This window comes from Pleurodeles waltl, chromosome 3_1, assembly GCF_031143425.1.
Source record: "Pleurodeles waltl isolate 20211129_DDA chromosome 3_1, aPleWal1.hap1.20221129, whole genome shotgun sequence".
Classification (NCBI taxonomy): domain Eukaryota; kingdom Metazoa; phylum Chordata; class Amphibia; order Caudata; family Salamandridae; genus Pleurodeles; species Pleurodeles waltl.
The window spans coordinates 100234071-100252355 of NC_090440.1; the positions used below are offsets into that span (position 1 = coordinate 100234071).

General features: G+C 38.4%; 1 protein-coding gene across 2 annotated transcripts in view; it reads left to right on the forward strand.

The window, feature by feature from the left end:
- NELL1 (neural EGFL like 1) overlaps positions 1 to 18285 on the forward strand; it is a 3335977-nt gene that overhangs the window by 1225444 nt on the left and 2092248 nt on the right. For both annotated transcript variants that reach the window (XM_069221936.1, XM_069221935.1), the window contains exon 12: positions 1277 to 1405. In XM_069221936.1, the coding sequence (XP_069078037.1) occupies positions 1277 to 1405 (129 nt within the window). The remainder of the gene's footprint in view (positions 1 to 1276; positions 1406 to 18285) is intronic.

Consider the following 18285-nt stretch of genomic DNA (forward strand, 5'->3'; position numbering starts at 1 on the left):
ATGTGACCCATGATAAAGGGTTTCAGGCAGCAAAGGGTTAGAACAAGAAAATGCCAACTTTCTGAAAGTGGCATTTTCAGAATTGTGACTTTATTGTGGCATAAAATTTGACTTTACCACTAAAGGAGGTTTTAAATCGCAATTCTTCAGACACCAAACTCGAAATTCCTACTTGCTCTCAATTGAAAGTTATCACTTATTAAATGTGATATGGTAACCAATGTTATCCTATGGGAAAGGTAGGTTTTGTAGTAGTAAAAAACAAATGTAGATATTTTTCACAACAAGGACATGTAAAACATAAAAGTACATGTTTGACCTTTTAAATACAGTGTGCCCTGTCCTATGGGCTACCTAGGGCCATGTTAAGGATTACTTTAATGCAATAAAAGGGGAGTTCAAGGCTTGTCAAGGGGGTTTTATTGCCAAGTTGCATTGGCAGCTTAAAACTGCATTTAGTCTTTAATGGCAGGCTTAGGGCATGTTTTAAAGTGCAATTTGAGTGGGTGGCACAATAAGTGCTGCAGGTCCACTAGTAGCATTTAATTGATAGGCACTGGGTATATGGTATACTACTCTACAAGGGACTTATAGATAAATTAAACATGCCAATCAGGTATAAGCCACTTGTACCATATTTAGGGGAGTGAACACAAGCACTTTAGCACTGGTTAACAGTGGTAAAGTGCACAAAGTGCACAAAGTGAAATGGCCAACAAATACGAGTTCCAGCAAAAGTGGAGGGCAAAAAGCAAAATGTTTGGGGGGAAGATCATCAGCAGGTCTAACAAAAATGTAATACATAATTTTCATTTTACAAATTCTATGACTGAAGAAGTTCTTACAATTATTTACCTTGTAATTTTGCTATCATGAATATAGATTGTTCTTTTTAAATTGCTTAGCAATGGTTTCTTTTTTAAGAAATTTGACAATGACAAGAATTACTAAACAAGCTTTCAAAATGATGGTCAGCTGGATATGAAGGTGTTTTTTGTTATTATTTATTGAGCCATAAGCTGTAATTTGTGTTGCTTTTAATATATGAGAATTGTAACGTAAAACATATTTTGCAAAATGATTTGGTGTTTTTATGCTGTATAGTTGGTGTTCGTCAGACCAAAACAAGTTATTTTTAATGACTGAACATAATTCTGGCATACCAATTAATATATCCCAATTGCAGAAGCTTAATTGTATTTTAATCAAGAGTAAAGACTTGGTAATGTGTTTGTTTCAAACATGCGTATAATCGTTTGTGTACCTTACAATTTAGGACATAACTTTTGTGCTGAGGGGCCCAGATGCGGTGACAATTCAGAGTGCAAAAACTGGAACACCAAGGCGACATGTGAGTGCAAGAATGGATATGCTCCACTTCAGGGAGACTCAACAAATTGTGAAGGTAAAGATTTTTATGATAGTTAGGTATTTATTGTATATTGTCCCAATGCAATGTTTTTATGTGCTCTTGCTTCTCTAAGTCTGTCTAGATTGCATTCTAAATGTAACAAACCTGCACTAACTCCTGCCCTAAGGTAACTATAAGTCATACCCTCATCATGCACAGCTAATTACCTCACATAATACATCACTCATGACTTCTTTGATAACATCATTGATAATATCAATGTAACATCTGCAGTAAAATTACTTAGCAGAAAACTGTGCATGGCAGGGCCGCGAGTTATAGTTACCATGCAACATGGGTTATAGTTACTTGAGATAACTCTAACTATAACTCATGAATTTCTATGGTCTGGTATGTTTAAAATGTGAGCATAACTATAATGTGCCTGTAACCTTTGGTTTTTTAAGTGAATCTAAATATATATATATATATATATATATATATATATATTATTTTTTTGAACAAGATCTGATATATTTTTCGTGGAAAATGTTGGAACTGTAGGAGTAAATATGACTTCATTTGTTGAATTGCATTTTGGTGGAATCAGAGCATTGTTCAGGGACATTTGTGTTTCTTTTTTCAAAAATATATGGTTGCCTATTTGCCTAAAAATAAGGTGGCTATTTTTGGGGGGTTAATACTAGGGTGTATCTAATGAATGTGGGCAACTATACCAAATCTACTTGAGGTAAATGTCTTTCTTATTATGCTTAACGTTTTGAAAGTTGATGTTTATTTGCGGAAAGTGCAATACTTAACTGTGAACAATTTTGTGTCTAGCAGGAAAATGAACTGAAGCCTTTTTGGGGAAAAAATGTTTGTACTTTTTAATGTGCATATTCTGAGTAAAGTGATGTCAACTTTTGGATACAAGCTCTTGCTTACATTTTGAGATCTTTTGAGTATAAATAAAAGTTAGAGAAACCTCTTGTGTAGGGGGCAAGTTTAAAGAAACTGCAATGTTGCTTAGAAGATAAATGGGATTATGTAAGGATAAGGGAAATTTAACATAATTATATTGTGATTTAATACTTTTTTAGAATAGTTATGTGGCCCTTACAACGAATTGTCATGACTAGATTTCAGATGGTGTTAGGTCACCAAAACATTGAAAATCTGTTTCTTTAAGACGTTTGTGTGAATTTTGTTTATTCTATGTTACACAAGTGACAGTTTCTAATTAATTTGTTGAGCATAGAACTTAATGCCAGCCGTGGCTAGAAATAAGACATTTTATTGAAAGTATGTGACACCAAGTAGTTAACACCAACCCCAAAATTCCCCTCCCCATGTAAGCTTGTTTCAGGATTCCTAGGCATTCCCACTTTTAAATGCCCCCATGTATGCTGGGTCTAGGCAAAACCACCTTTAGCAGTGAGAATTGTTCTGGCACTTACCATTTCTGATGGAAGGCTATTTCAGGCAATCTGAAACCAAAGAAAAAATGCCAAAGGTCACCAACTAAAACTGGGCTTGTAAAAGTAATATTAGAGCACATGTTCAAAGTTTTAACTTTATGTAAATAACTATTTAAATAAAATTCCTATCTGACAAGGGCTATTGGCATCCATCATCCTAGTTTTAGTCTACTTTGTAACTTGTTGTTTGATCGGTATTTTGTTGTTTGGACCTTCACCTAATTCATTGACATGCCTGTCCTTCCTAAACAGAAAGTTATATTGTTTTGCATTCCAGATCTAAAACTACATTTTGTTGATTAATACTACTTGCATACTTCTTTACTTGTTACATTAACTGCAGTTCTAAAGGGATGCCTGTCAATTTGATTCTATGGTGTTTTAGTGAGATAACATTAGTGTGTGAAAACATTCCTTCAGAAGACCATGCTTGGTTAATACTGATCACAACAAAAATTTATGTTGGGGCTCAAAGATAGATATGTGTTAGAGATGCAATGAGGTGATAAATGCCTAAACATGCTCGGATCATAACTCGCTAGAAATGATATTTGGAAAGGGTTTGAAGAAATAGTTTGGTATTCCAGAAGTATGTTAGCCCTACAGATTCAGAGGTCGTATGGAATGAGGTGAGAACAAGCAAGTGCTAGACATGATTGAAAAACGTGGTTTATTGAACTTTTTAATGGACAATAACATACTACTTAGACAAAATGTAGATATGCACTTACCTACAGTTGAGGGGTGGATAATTGAAATATACCCTCAACATGTGGGTCCACCTGCTGGAACTTAATATTTGTAATAGTTTGCTGTATGTTAAATGAAGCATTAGTGTGCTTGTTGTTTAGTTGATAGGTTAAAAACAGATTTAGGTCAAAGTATACATTATGAGTTGGATGTACAGTATGTCTGCTTCTTTGTAGTTGATGTGTTGTAACTGTATTGACATTTATTTGATATAACAAAAAACTGAATGAAAATCATATTTAACATATTAACAGATTAACATATTTCACAAGTTTCTGCCTTCTATAAAAATTCTGGTGATCTGTGTTTTTGCCTAATGGAACTGTGCCAATTTCAATGTTTTATGAGATTGAAAAACGTTCTTTTTGGATTAAAATGTGAATTTGATTGCTGTAATGTGAATATATTTATTGAAGCATCTGCTACTGCTGAGTTATGATTACGTGCAGCAAATTGTTTAAATCAGAGTCCTTAGTGGTCCGACAAAAGTTTCTGCAGTGTGGTAAATCAGTAAAGTAAATGAGAAGTGGTTGAGAGGGAAACGAGCAACTAATGATGTGGGAAAGAAGCAGTTTTAAGGTGTTTATGAAGTAGGGAACATTTTACTCAAACCAGTGAAGCTGTCTTTTTGGCTCTGCGCTTATTTGTCCTGAAGGGTGAATTTACACAATATTACATACTTCCAATGACGTAAGATTTTGCGCATTCTATTTCTGGTTCGAAGGCGTGCAGTATGCATCTCACTTTATATTTCTTAATCACAGCAGTCTAAGGCCCAGATGTACAAATACACTTACTGGTCTCAAACCCTATAAATCGCAGGGTTTCCAACCAGTAAATGTGTCTTTCGAATGAAATAAACTAATTTAGGAAAGCATACCAAATCAATATTTGGAAGGACCTTTATATGGCTTTCCTTCCAGATGCCAATCCCATATGGCATGTATTAATATGTTACAAACTAAATCTACCAAGCATTAATATTTCACTGACTAGTAAAAGGTAGCGGAAACCGATTCACAAACAACTGCTTACCATTTGCTAATCGTGAATAGCCCCAAAATATATTTTTTAGGAGTTAGGAGTTGTCCATGGGACCTCTTAAGAAGTTTTCAAAACTTTTCATTTTGTTGTTAAACTATTCTGCTTTCTTTTAAGAAAAACGTGCTGTATTAAACAAATATATTGTTTTATTTCAAAGTTATCACAGACACGGTTGTCTGCTGTCTCCATCAGGCCACCATCCATGCTTTGGCAGTGAATTGTAGTGAGTTGCAATATATGACCTACCTCATTAATATTCATGAGGTAGGTCGAATTGTGACACACTACATTTTGGAATTTCAGAAAGCAACGTGTTAGCACATAGTTTGGTTCACAAACTACCACTGATTCCCTAAAAGTTGGTGGGTACATTGTGAACACTTTTAGAAAATTCAATATGCGTGCATGTTACTGTAAGTGTTGTTGTAAGAAATTGTGTTATTAGTTGTGCAGGATGCGAGGCCGGCACAAGTAATAGGTTCTAAATTGAATCTATTCAGGAACTAAATATGCCATTGTAGCACTTGACTGGCTCAGGGTAGCGAAGCACAGAAGTCCAAGGCCTACTCAAGGGAGGTGGTGTGGTCGAGTAATCATTATTCTCTGGTACGCAATAATAACATTTAATATATGATTGTCCAGTCAGTGCTTTTTCTATGAAAAAGTAAAAGTCTATTTATTAGACAGACACACAATTTACATATAAAGATACATTAGACAGATTGCAAAGTGTTTTGGTGATGCTATGAAATCATATTTGACCCCTTATTGGTCATGAACATCAAAACCACAGTGCACTTATAGTTAATAGAACATAATAATATAGAGGGTGTATCACTTTAAATAAAACAGGTCTATAGGCTTTGTCAATGAGTCACCACAACAACAATGTAAGCTAAGCTTTGTCGTAGGTCACCTCATCAATGTATAAGGCAAACATTCTGGATTTATCAGAGTCACCACATTAAAAGACCAATAACGCATATGTTAAAAACAACCATTGTATCACTGAAAAAATAACCATGTTTAAAATACAAACATTATTGTCAATAAAGAATTGCAATGTTTTCCAAAAATCACTGTAACAATGTACTGTTAATAAAGCATTTAGGCCCATATTTATACTTTTTTAATGCTGCATTTGCATCATTTTGTGACCCAACCCGACGCAAACTTACAAAATATAATTATATTTTTTACATTTGTGTCGCCTTTGCTTCCAAAAATGAAGCAAATGCGGCGCTAAATAAGTATAAATATAGGCCTTAGTATAAACTTAACGTGTGTCTGAGACTTTCTTGTAACGCGTTAGGCCACATAATATGTAGCCAGCACCCCTCAGGCCATACTTGCATTGATGGGTCCTGGGGATTGGGTCCTGCAGTTGGGGTCCTGGGACCTGATTATTGTATTTGGGCCCTGGGATGCGGTTGTGGGCCTCCTTTCAAGATATGTCAGCCTGGAAGATGGATTCCCCAGTTAAGGTAAAATTTTTGTGAGGGGGTCTCGCGCATGTCCCCTCCCTGGAAATAAATAAATAAATAACAGAGCTAGCGATGACCCCCGAGCATTGTCCCACCCTAGAGGTAATTTATGTGAAAAATTAAGCAGAGCTCTAAATGCTGAATTTTCACTACAGGGGTCAAGGATCATAATCTTTAAAGAGTAATATCTCTGGCCCCGTTGGGCTAATTTTGATGATCTTAGGCTCATGTGTCTCCTGGTCTGCTGTCGAGTTCTAGCCACCAGGAGGGCTCCTCATCCCAAAAAGGGTTGTACCCTCAGAGAACTGGTTCTACTAGCTCCTAGTGCCAGGCTTCTCCTCTGCTTGCCCAAATTGCCATGTGTCAGGACATTTTCGAGATGGTGAAATTCTTCAGCCACATTAAACATGAGCTCTGAGGGTTGTAGGTGTGTAGGGTCGAGCACTACGATACTTATTAGTGACCTCCCACATCTAACAGATAAATCCAGTTTTACGTAGGCCCTGTACCCACAGCAAACCTGTCTAGTAGGAAAAAAAGCAGGGTTGTTCAGTAACCAGACAGAGGATAGACAAGAACTACCCTGGCATCCTGTTCTCTTACTTTCAAGTGTGCCAAAGTGTTACATGTGGCTCAACAGAGCTGTCAGACAGGATTGACAGTGTGGTGTCAACAGAATGCCCACATTGCCCACTCTGCATATTCTGTTGAGCTCAGAGAAGTCATCTCTGCCCATTCAAGTCAGCCTAATGTGTACTCTTTGGGAGGAGTTTCACACCTTTTACACATCTCTTCTGGGGTATAGCACAGGCTGGGAGTTGATAGAGATTTAAATGCGAAATAGCCTCCAGGAACTTCACTCATGGAAAAGGTAACTTATAAAAGTTACCTAAATTATAAGAGGTAAGTTCCCACTCAAAATTTTTAATTATAAGGCATCAAATTGCCAATTGTACAATAATTTTCCTTAAGAAATTAGAAAGGTACTCCAAGGCCTTTAGTCCAATTAGAAATTTATTTGAGCATTTATATATGTCTTCATACAAGAAAGTGAAGCGTCGAGCAAAAAGAACACTCAGCCAACACGTGTTTCGCCCTATGGGGTGCATTCACCAGGGCTTTCTCAAGGCTGTAGAAGATCAAAATAAAAAAGAATTAAGGATAATGCATACTGAACAAAGAACAAAGCTAATGCTAATTGGAAGATTTAAATATTGAAAGTCAGACAACACCAATGGGTGATAACCCAGGATTTTGGAAGAAGAGACTCAAGAATGTAATGCCATCACCCAGAGGTTGAAACTGTGAACAAAGCAGTGATGGGAATAAAAACCCATACTATTGAGATGCAAAAAGAGAGGAGGAGAAATGCCTAGATATACAAATCCAATGGAATTAATTTTAGAAAAGAATGAGCAAAGACATGTGAAGAATCAATTAAATCAAACATATAACGATATTAACAAGAAAAAGATATATGTAATATTGTGGACTAAAGGCCTTGGAGAACCTTTCTAATTTCTTAAGGAAAATTATTGTACAATTGGCAATTGGATGCCTTATAATTAAAATTTTGAGTGGGAGCTTACCTTTTATAATTTAGGTGACTTTATAAATGGGGGACTAGGGTCCATTCCCCCGGTTCCAAGCTCCCACGTTTATTTAATCCTAGTAGAACTGGCATTTTTACAGGAAGTAAATAATCTGGACCCTCCTCGTTGTTTAATAAACTCATAAAAGTTACTTTTTCATAATGTTTATTAGGGAAAGTATCTATTAATATTTATTGAAAATAGTGTTGTGTTATTTGCCTCGTTGATTCCGTTCCCAAGTTATCAATATTAGTGTTTTCATCTGTACTTTGTTTTTCTGTATAAAAGTTCTAGGCCTGCCTTGGAGAAAATAGCTTTTTTGGGCTTTGTCACAGTAGGGACGGACATGGTATTATGAAAATACCATGCTTTCTCCCTTGTGGGTTACAAGGCCTACATAGGGCTGGTATTAAAAAGGGAGGTCTTTCCCTGTTAAAAAGGGTTATTTTAACAGGTCACATTTCAGGTTTTACACAGTTTTACAAGTTAGGCCCACAGCCATGTTTGCACTGCCACGTTAGTGAATGGCACAATAAGTCCTGTATTTGACTTCCAGGTCCTGGGTGAACAGGACTTGCAAAAAAGTAAAATGTGGCAATCAGAAATTAAGCAAGTTAACCATGTTTAAAGGGTGATAGTGGGCAATTTACTGCTTGTTGCCATTTCTAAAGCCAGCATAAATAGGATCCAGAAAAAAAGGCCACAAATATGGGGTGACCATGAAGCAAAGGCAGATTTCTTATAAGGCCTTTGTATTTGTACTAAATGAGGATTGCCTGTAAAACAACTAGTTAATAATGGGTTCCAGGAGACAGTCATGCAGTATAGTCCCAGTGCGCATTGCCTACTGAAGAACTGATACTGTCAGTACACATACTTTCTCAAATGCACTGCAAAGACGCATGTGATGTTGTTATATGATATATGTAGGACACAGAAAATATAGTAATTTTTCCTCTGCTTTGCTATTTATCAAAGCCATAAATAGTGGTATAAATGAAACAGGCAATCATGAATTCCTGTACTGGGCCACATTTTGGGAGAAATAATTTGAATGAAAAAAGAACTATGACACTCAGTGCAGCGCCACACTTCTTGCGCCCTTTAGCGCCCCTAACGCCACCATGTGTGTGCCCTTTCTAAGATACATCACAACTGGCGGTAGTTAGTGGAACTAGCATTAAAATCTTTGATGCTAGTTTGGAGCTTTGCAGGATTAGCGTAAAAAATTGTGACACTAATCCTGCCAAGTCCATTGATTCAAAGGCATGCCTTCTTTTAACATCTGCTCTGAGCAGGCGATAAAATTGGTGAAATCAATGATGCAAAGAAATCTTTTAGATTTCTTTGTGCCATTTTATCGGCTCCCCCTAATGGGGGAACATCCCCTTTGCATTCATTATGCCTGGTGCAAGCATAATGTAGCGCAAAGGGTTACAAAGGGTTACAAAGTGGCACAATGCATGCATTTAGTCACTTTGAAAATTTGGTGCAGCGATTTTGGCCTCGTTGAGCCACATTTGCATTAAAAAAAAATGATGGCACCAATGAGGTGCTAGGGGCTCTTAAATCAGCCCCTTTGGTTCTAGAGCTACAAGATGCTTAATAGGCCATGCTTTACCTTGTGCGCAGAAGGTAAATCTGCTATAAATACTTGAAATCCTACAAATCAGCAGGATTGAAAAACAAAACAATGGTTTATTAGCAGAGCTTTACAAGATAAATGCATAAAATACTCATTCCCCTTTTTCTTATATAATATACAAGCACACATATCCTACCATCTCTTCAAACTCCTTCACTGCTGACAAGCCTGGTGGGTGACATTGATTTTTTCATGTCCTGCAGAGCACCACTGAGATGTTATTTTGAAGAGGCAACTGACTACGAATTTGTAGCATAATAATGGCAGAAAATGTGGAAATAAGTACAAAATCAAAAGACCATTTTTATAGAAGCTAATACAATAAGAAGTATTGAAAATTGCAAATATAAATATTTGTATGAAGAATGATCTCCCACATAGAACTAATCCACATTGTACGGCAGAGGCAAATAGACGTCCAGCGGCTCAATTTCCTTTGCCTGCACCTAAGCTATCTGTCACGGTCACAGCAGGATTGTAACTAGGAGAAAGTCAACATTGTGTAAATGTGGTGAGGACAAATACAATGAAAGACATGTCTCATTACAACTAACACCACCGCCCCCCTTCTCAAAGTGCAATCCTTTTTAAATATTGCACCAACATTTATGGCAGCCAGTAAGTAATGCTGACAATACAATAGAGTCTCTTTTCAAGTGTGGGCAGGCTAATGATTGATGGTTGTGCGATTTGAGTGTTGGTTAAATTTAGAATAATTAAAATATAGGGGCATATTTAAGAGCCCCTAGCGCTATGCACTGCACCATACTTACAAGGTGGCATTAAGCCACTTCTCGTGGCTTAACGCCACCTTCTAAATATGGCCCCCTCACACCAGCACTTTGCGTGGAAGGGGCGTGCAATGGGTGTTGCTGTTGGCATGCCACAGCAACACCCATTGCATTTTGACGCTCCCCCATATTTACGAGTTTTCGTAAACCTGAGGCAGCGCCAAAATCTAATGTCACCCCAGGGGTGGCGTTAGCATGGCGCAACGAGGAGAAACAGTTTTATTTCTCCTCGTTTTTTGCTCTTTCTATGTGTGCTGCATTGTGCAGCACACATAGAAAGAGCAAATCGAGATTTAAGATGTTTTCTGTGTAGGAAGGTGTCCCTTCTTGCACAAAATAATATCCCCCTCAACACAGCCATCCTTGCACCATGGCGCAAGGGTAGCTGTGTTGGCACTTGGCAGCAGAGTTAGTGCCAGCGCCACATTCTATGAAATACGGTGTATCACTGCATTGTGAAAATGACGGCAGGCAGCAGTGCCAACTTTGGCGCAGCATCACGCTCCATCATTTTCTTTTAAATCTGGTCCATAGTGTGAACATGTTGATGCAAAAAATGCTATAGCTTGACCTACAGTTTCAGAACAGTGTAAATAGCTTTGTTGAAAGACTGTCAATTGAGACTCCCTGAATTCCTGTAGCTTTCTCATACCAAAACCTCTGTGATAGCAATAACATATTCAGAATTGCTGGTAATATTTGGGGATTGGGGCATTGGATGGATTTAGTTCATATTAAAATAGAAGGTGGGTGGCAAAGTACAGAAGATGGATTTTGAGATGCTCTTCCAATTTTTTCCTTTACCACCTTCCCTCTGGGACTCTACACAGAGTCTGGCGATGAGTTACTAAAAATGAAGATCTCAAAATAGAACTTATCATCCTGTTTCTGCTTCACCCACTCTACCTGTGCCTGCCCGAAGAGGGTAGTGAATATATATTTACAAACAATGATATAGTGACAAAAGTAACACATCTGAGTATTCCACGATAGCGAGATCAGGAAGACGAGTGTGAGTAAAGGAGCTATATTTACTCCTGAAGATAGCTGCATTGAAGATTGCAGAATATAATTGGGGTGAAAAAAGTAAAGAAAATTTGGTGTGAAAAAGGATGAGCAATACAACCTGTGGCACAGGAAGAAAACATTTGCAGAGAGAAGCTCAAACAGTGTACAAAAGAGAGGATAGCAAGAACAGGGAAATCTAGTAAGAGTGTTGATAGAATACATGGAAATGAGATAGTGTGAAGAGTCGGGTAGGTGGTGGAACAGCCAGGACGGATGAAAAGAAGGCCACTAGATAGAAATAGATGTTTTAAAAGAGAGGGGGCAAGAGTGCGAGGGATGAGGCGATGTAAGAGACGTGGAGAAACCAAGAAGGTGAGACAAAGATACTTTGAAAAGTATAAAGAAAAGGGAAAAATGTGAGAATAGATAAATAGGAATATCCATGTAACAGATTATTGAGAACAGGATAGAAAAAAAGGCTTGAAAGGGGAGCAGAGAAGGCTTCAGAATGAGAGCAAAGAAGAAGGGTTGAGGAATTTCCAAACACTTTAACCTGAAAGCCCAAATGATTGTTAGTCTCATGTAAGTGTTTCCCTTTTTGGTCAGCTTGATGATTGGATTTGTGATTGATAAAAAGTATGGTCTGAATGTTGATAAAAGTTGGTGCACCCCTTCTTGACTCTGATACATTGATGCCACTCTGTGAATTTACAGTAAAGGGTCTTCTTCAAGACAGGTTTTGATGACTGCTGTTCCTTTGCATTGTCTTCAAGAACAGAGCACATTAACAGCAGCATCTCTTCACATTTAGGATATAGGAACTGATGATCCTAACAGTGCTGAGGGGAGACAGTAATAGTAGGTTCTTGCCAGTTGACCAAAGGGTTATGTCTCAATAATCAGGAAATACAAAGCAAACTATGGAAGGGGGACGTGTCAATAGGAATCACCTCTACATGTCCATTTGCGTTAGCTGTGACAATTCCAAGAGTCTCCAGTTTGAGATTTCGTGAGGTGAGAAATGTTCCATCAATGCCTTTAATATCTTCAGGCCAGTATTTTCCCTGGCCTTTCCCTTACCCCATCTAGAGTGATTTAGTAACACTCCAGTCCATTATTTAGAGAAAACAGAGGCAAGGGATAGAAAGAAAGAGAGAGAGGGGAAAAAAAGAGAGATAGACCCTGGAGCCATCTCGGTATTTGGTAGAGGGATAGCCAGACACCAGGCACACAGAACTTTAGACAGACGAAAACAATATATTTAGAAACAAAATTAAAAAGATTATTTTGCAACATTATTGAAAATCACAATACATGTGGAATGACTCACCAGCCTGCAGAATACAGGCTCCAGGATACAGGCATGAAACCCAGGAAGACTGAAGAAAATCTCATGCAGGAGGCAAGTGGAGAACACCAAAATACGGTACATCAACACAGGCAAAAAGATCTACTAGAAAACGTGAACTGAGGGGATGGGGAGGAAATTTAAATAGAATGGAGGAATTCGCGCTGTGTTAAGAATTATGTGAAATTCTGAGTACCACTCATGTAACAAGCAAAGGTGTACTGCATGAACTTCATTTTTGTGCTGACTCTGACCAAACTGCCAAGGAAGTGAAATATGCTGCCCCAAAACGGGCCACCCTATTGCCTCTGGTGGGCCACCCACATCTGGCAAAGGACCATTCCTCACAGTCTTAGTAGTAATGTGAGTTTAATGGGGTTTTGAAGGTAACAGACCTTGTGGTTTTTTTTAAGAGTCATGTTGGTTTACATACTCTCCTTTTTCAAGCTATAACAAGTGGCTGAGACTTGCCAATATTTTATGGATGGCCTGCAACCATTTGGGCTGTATGAATGGTTGTTCAACTGGTTATGTATTGTATTTTGCTCCATAATAAAAAGCGTATGCATTTTGTGGTTCTTAACTCAGTCAGGTTTGCCACTGTATGTACTGACACAACTAATCTGGAACCTAAGCATAGTTTTCTTGTTTTGTATTAAAAGACACTTTTTTGAAGAAATTACTCTATAGAGTAGGAGAAAAACAAACATTGGATACTTAATGCTCTCTAACCAAACTTCCAAAACACCATCATTTAGCAATTCATAGATGGGGTTGAATTAGGTTACCTCTTAGCTTTCTTTTTGTCAATGTAGCTCAGCTTAAATTAATTATTCTGCAAAACGTGTTGGTGGATTCAGAATTTAGAGATCACAATTGGAAAGAAACATAAGTTATAGAACTAACAGTACAGTCAAGGACTGATATGAAAGTGTAAAAACATATTTATGAATTACCATTGAACGTGTCAGGGCAGGAAGGTGACCAATTTGGGTAAAACTAAGTTAATTGTTTTATAAGGTTGAGGTTAGGCATAACTTTATAAGCATTTACTATAGGGCTCAGTAAAATATTTAGAAAGTCACCATTTTCAGAAATGTATCTGCATGTTAATACTTTTTTTGGGGGGAGCAGGATTATGATTAGTGGTCAGGCTGTGCTATGAGTGGACCTAGTAGAATTGTGGGATTGTGGGTTAATGTGGTCGGTCTGTGGTAAGGTACCCCTGAATTACCAAAAACTAAATAAGATTCACTTGCAGACTTCTGGAGAAATGATTTCTGGAGTGAGGGGAAGATGCTTCTCAAGGATGGCTCCAACATTTCAGTTAAGCTGAGTGATGTGCAGTTAAAAGCAGGAAGCATGGTCCCCAGATAGATGCTATAGTCATTCATGGTGCTCTCTTTCATATCTGGATGACTGTGAAAGTAGCCAAGTACAGGGAGTGCAGAATTATTAGGCAAATGAGTATTTTGACCACATCATCCTCTTTATGCATGTTGTCTTACTCCAAGCTGTATAGGCTCGAAAGCCTACTACCAATTAAGCATATTAGGTGATGTGCATCTCTGTAATGAGAAGGGGTGTGGTCTAATGACATCAACACCCTATATCAGGTGTGCATAATTATTAGGCAACTTCCTTTCCTTTGGCAAAATGGGTCAAAAGAAGGACTTGACAGGCTCAGAAAAGTCAAAAATAGTGAGATATCTTGCAGAGGGATGCAGCACTCTTAAAATTGCAAAGCTTCTGAAGCGTGATCATCGAACAATCAAGCGTTTCATTCAAAATAGTCAACAGGGTCGCAAGAAGCGTGTGGAAAAACCAAGGCGCAAAATAACTGCCCATGAACTGAGAAAAGTCAAGCGTGCAGCTGCCACGATGCCACTTGCCACCAGTTTGGCCATATTTCAGAGCTGCAACATCACTGGAGTGCCCAAAAGCACAAGGTGTGCAATACTCAGAGACATGGCCAAGGTAAGAAAGGCTGAAAGACGACCACCACTGAACAAGACACAAAAGCTGAAACGTCAAGACTGGGCCAATAAATATCTCAAGACTGATTTTTCTAAGGTTTTATGGACTGATGAAATGAGAGTGAGTCTTGATGGGCCAGATGGATGGGCCCGTGGCTGGATTGGTAAAGGGCAGAGAGCTCCAGTCCGACTCAGACGCCAGCAAGGTGGAGGTGGAGTACTGGTTTGGGCTGGTATCATCAAAGATGAGCTTGTGGGGCCTTTTCGGGTTGAGGATGGAGTCAAGCTCAACTCCCAGTCCTACTGCCAGTTCCTGGAAGACACCTTCTTCAAGCAGTGGTACAGGAAGAAGTCTGCATCCTTCAAGAAAAACATGATTTTCATTCAGGACAATGCTCCTTCACACGCGTCCAAGTACTCCACAGCGTGGCTGGCAAGAAAGGGTATAAAAGAAGGAAATCTAATGACATGGCCTCCTTGTTCACCTGATCTGAACCCCATTGAGAACCTGTGGTCCATCATCAAATGTGAGATTTACAAGGAGGGAAAACAGTACACCTCTCTGAACAGTGTCTGGGAGGCTGTGGTTGCTGCTGCACGCAATGTTGATGGTGAACAGATCAAAACACTGACAGAATCCATGGATGGCAGGCTTTTGAGTGTCCTTGCAAAGAAAGGTGGCTATATTGGTCACTGATTTGTTTTTGTTTTGTTTTTGAATGTCAGAAATGTATATTTGTGAATGTTGAGATGTTATATTGGTTTCACTGGTAATAATAAATAATTGAAATGGGTATATATATTTTTTTGTTAAGTTGCCTAATAATTATGCACAGTAATAGTCACCTGCACACACAGATATCCCCCTAACATAGCTAAAACTAAAAACAAACTAAAAACTACTTCCAAAAATATTCAGCTTTGATATTAATGAGTTTTTTGGGTTCATTGAGAACATGGTTGTTGTTCAATAATAAAATGAATCCTCAAAAATACAACTTGCCTAATAATTCTGCACTCCCTGTATATCCACCACAGGACCTGCCTCCGCAACCAGCAGACATGTTTTAGACCCAAAAACTTAGTACCAACTCACAACTAAACCGGATTTCAAATTCAGTGATTTAAGGCAATGGCTCCCTTGAGATCTTTTGGGTTGAGCTTGAAATGTGTCCATGAATTTTGAAATGTGGAGCATGTGTTACCCTGGGAAATATGGGTCTACCCCTCTGGAACTTCCACCATCCACAGAAAGCTAGTGAACTATCCCATTGATTTGTAGACACCTAATCAAAAGCATAACACCGGACAGTGGGAGAGCTCTCTAGAAAACATCTTCTAATATTCAGGGCCTTTTGGGAAAGTAGCCTCACTTCATTTAGCATGTGGACTAGGTTTTAAAACATATGTCATGTCATGGCCTCTTTAAAGGATTATCACTTGCCTGGAGAGGTTGGATTTCAGGTCTCATAACTGAGAAAAGACAGTATATTAAACAGGTTCACTCTGACACTTTCTCTACAGGAAGAGGAGCAAAATGTCCACAGGATTTGCTTTCCTTAATTTCCAAATCCCATATCCCATTTCTCACTGAATATCAATTACCAAGCAAGCATGTTCATAAAATGTTTTACTTTATTTCTCTTTCTCAACTGAACTTAGGGGCCTAAGTGTCAAGGCTGAAACACTGCAGAATCATATTGCTAGGCTTTGTCTTGCCCTCTGCCACCCCTGGTGTTGCCTTAGTGACCACTACTCTGAGAGACTACCAGGGCATCACTTTATGAACATCAGAAACTGAGTGGGATAAGGGAGTAAGAGTTGTTTAGGGATGGGACAAAGGCTTGAAATAGGGATTCCAAATGTCAACCCTTGTCACTTCTTTCATATCATCAGGATCCTTCAATTTATTCTGAGACAGTTAAATGATGGCTTCAGAGTGAGAACTTTCTATCCCACCCCAAAATGCCAGTTAGACAAAAGAAGCACCCATGGTCTATCGAGGCTGGACCAGTTGACGGCAAGAGACATGAACAAAGTTCTTCTGATGAGAAATCTGCCTCTAGAATGTGCCAGCATTGGATTCCATGCACTGTAACCATGCACTGGCAAAGCCAATAGGCCTAGTAAAAACTATTGGTTTTGCCAGTACTTTTTTTTGTAAGATAGCCTCCGCAGACATATGCATATCCATGGTTGACATCTTTGAATAGGTTTGTAAAACTATAACAAACGTATTTGTTGGAACGTCTGACCTTAATAAGTAAACTTACAGGGGGACACAAATAGGCTGATGAACCTTTTGACTGCGCTTAAGATGTTCCCACCATATATCCAGTACATGCAGATCAATAATCAATGACAATCAATAACATTAGTAATCAATAGGAGTCAGTAATTGTCACACCCCATGACCTCGCAGTCATGGATAGCCACACCTTTATGTAAAAGTTAAAATATTTATTTCCTTATATCAACAATGCTAATGTCACGTAAGATAATCTCAAAATCAAATGAGTGCAAATTAATAGCACAAATAACTGTGCAAACGATATCACATACATTCAGCAAAGAAGAGACATCAAATGTTACTCCATGTATTGATTTTCATTAGTGAGGATCCTAACAACACTTGTTCAGAATTAGCATATGGGCTTCATGCAAAACAATTTAGTCAACACAAACTTGGAAAACATCTACTATGGCTCTACCAAAATAGCGCGTTTGGTACCTAGAAAGAAAATCAAACAGACATAGCAAACAATCTCATAGTCAGTATACCTATCCTCAGTTTGGATCAGCAACCTGTGACTGTCTTTGTCATCAGGACATCAGTCTGGTCAGTGAGGCATGGGATTGAGCATCAAAGCTCAGAAAAGGCAAAGCCTTTAAACAAGGAAGTTAAGCATGCCTCTTCTCAAGATGCTAAAGAAAGTAATGGCCTTTCGGCAAGATATGAAATGGGCAAGTGCGTTGTCTTCTCTTAGCGCAGTCGGCTAAGTTAGATTTCCTAAACCTATTTCCCAAGTCCCTATTGGTCAAGGGATCGCATGTTCACACTTTGTCCAATAAAGCTAAAACTTCAAGTCTACATTTCTACTAGTACACTGTTCACATGTTGATGATTGGCTCCTTTCGAACTGTTCTCATCATCCGGTTCGTCGGTTAACAATATTGTTGCAGCTTATACTTCAGTCAATATCATAACTGTACTCTCCTGGGAAAGTCAGTCTTACACACATTACATTTACAATGTTGCATTAGCAAGACAGCATCTTCTAGCAAGCAGTTCTCATGAGAAGGACTTTTAGCTACGAGCACATTAGGTCAGCATAGTGGAAAATCACAATTTAATTCTCTGAGCAGATATTTTATTAAAAGCCTAAGAAATGCAGCTTGACATGAGGCTGTGCAACTAGGCCAAGACCTCCGCTAAGTTAAGGCTTTCAATTAATAAAGCTAATACATAATGCGTTACCTTTAATATGACATATTACTACATTAATCAAACATAAGCTCAACATTTCATATTAATAAGCCATTAATAAGTACACTGTGTGAACAATGGCGGCCACTCACGTGGTCACACTTTCAAATGCGAGCATTATTTTCTCTGTTAACACATTTTCTACGCAGATCCAACACTCAGAGTACATGAATATTCATTAATAATTTCATTAAAAACTCATCGTTAGCATATTCACAGATGGCTGTAAGGGATGTGCACACCCAAAGCTGTAATAATTCAATGCCTTTGTATTATTTGAACAAACCCATTTAAAGACGACTGCGGTGGACAAGTCTGCATCTGTGGT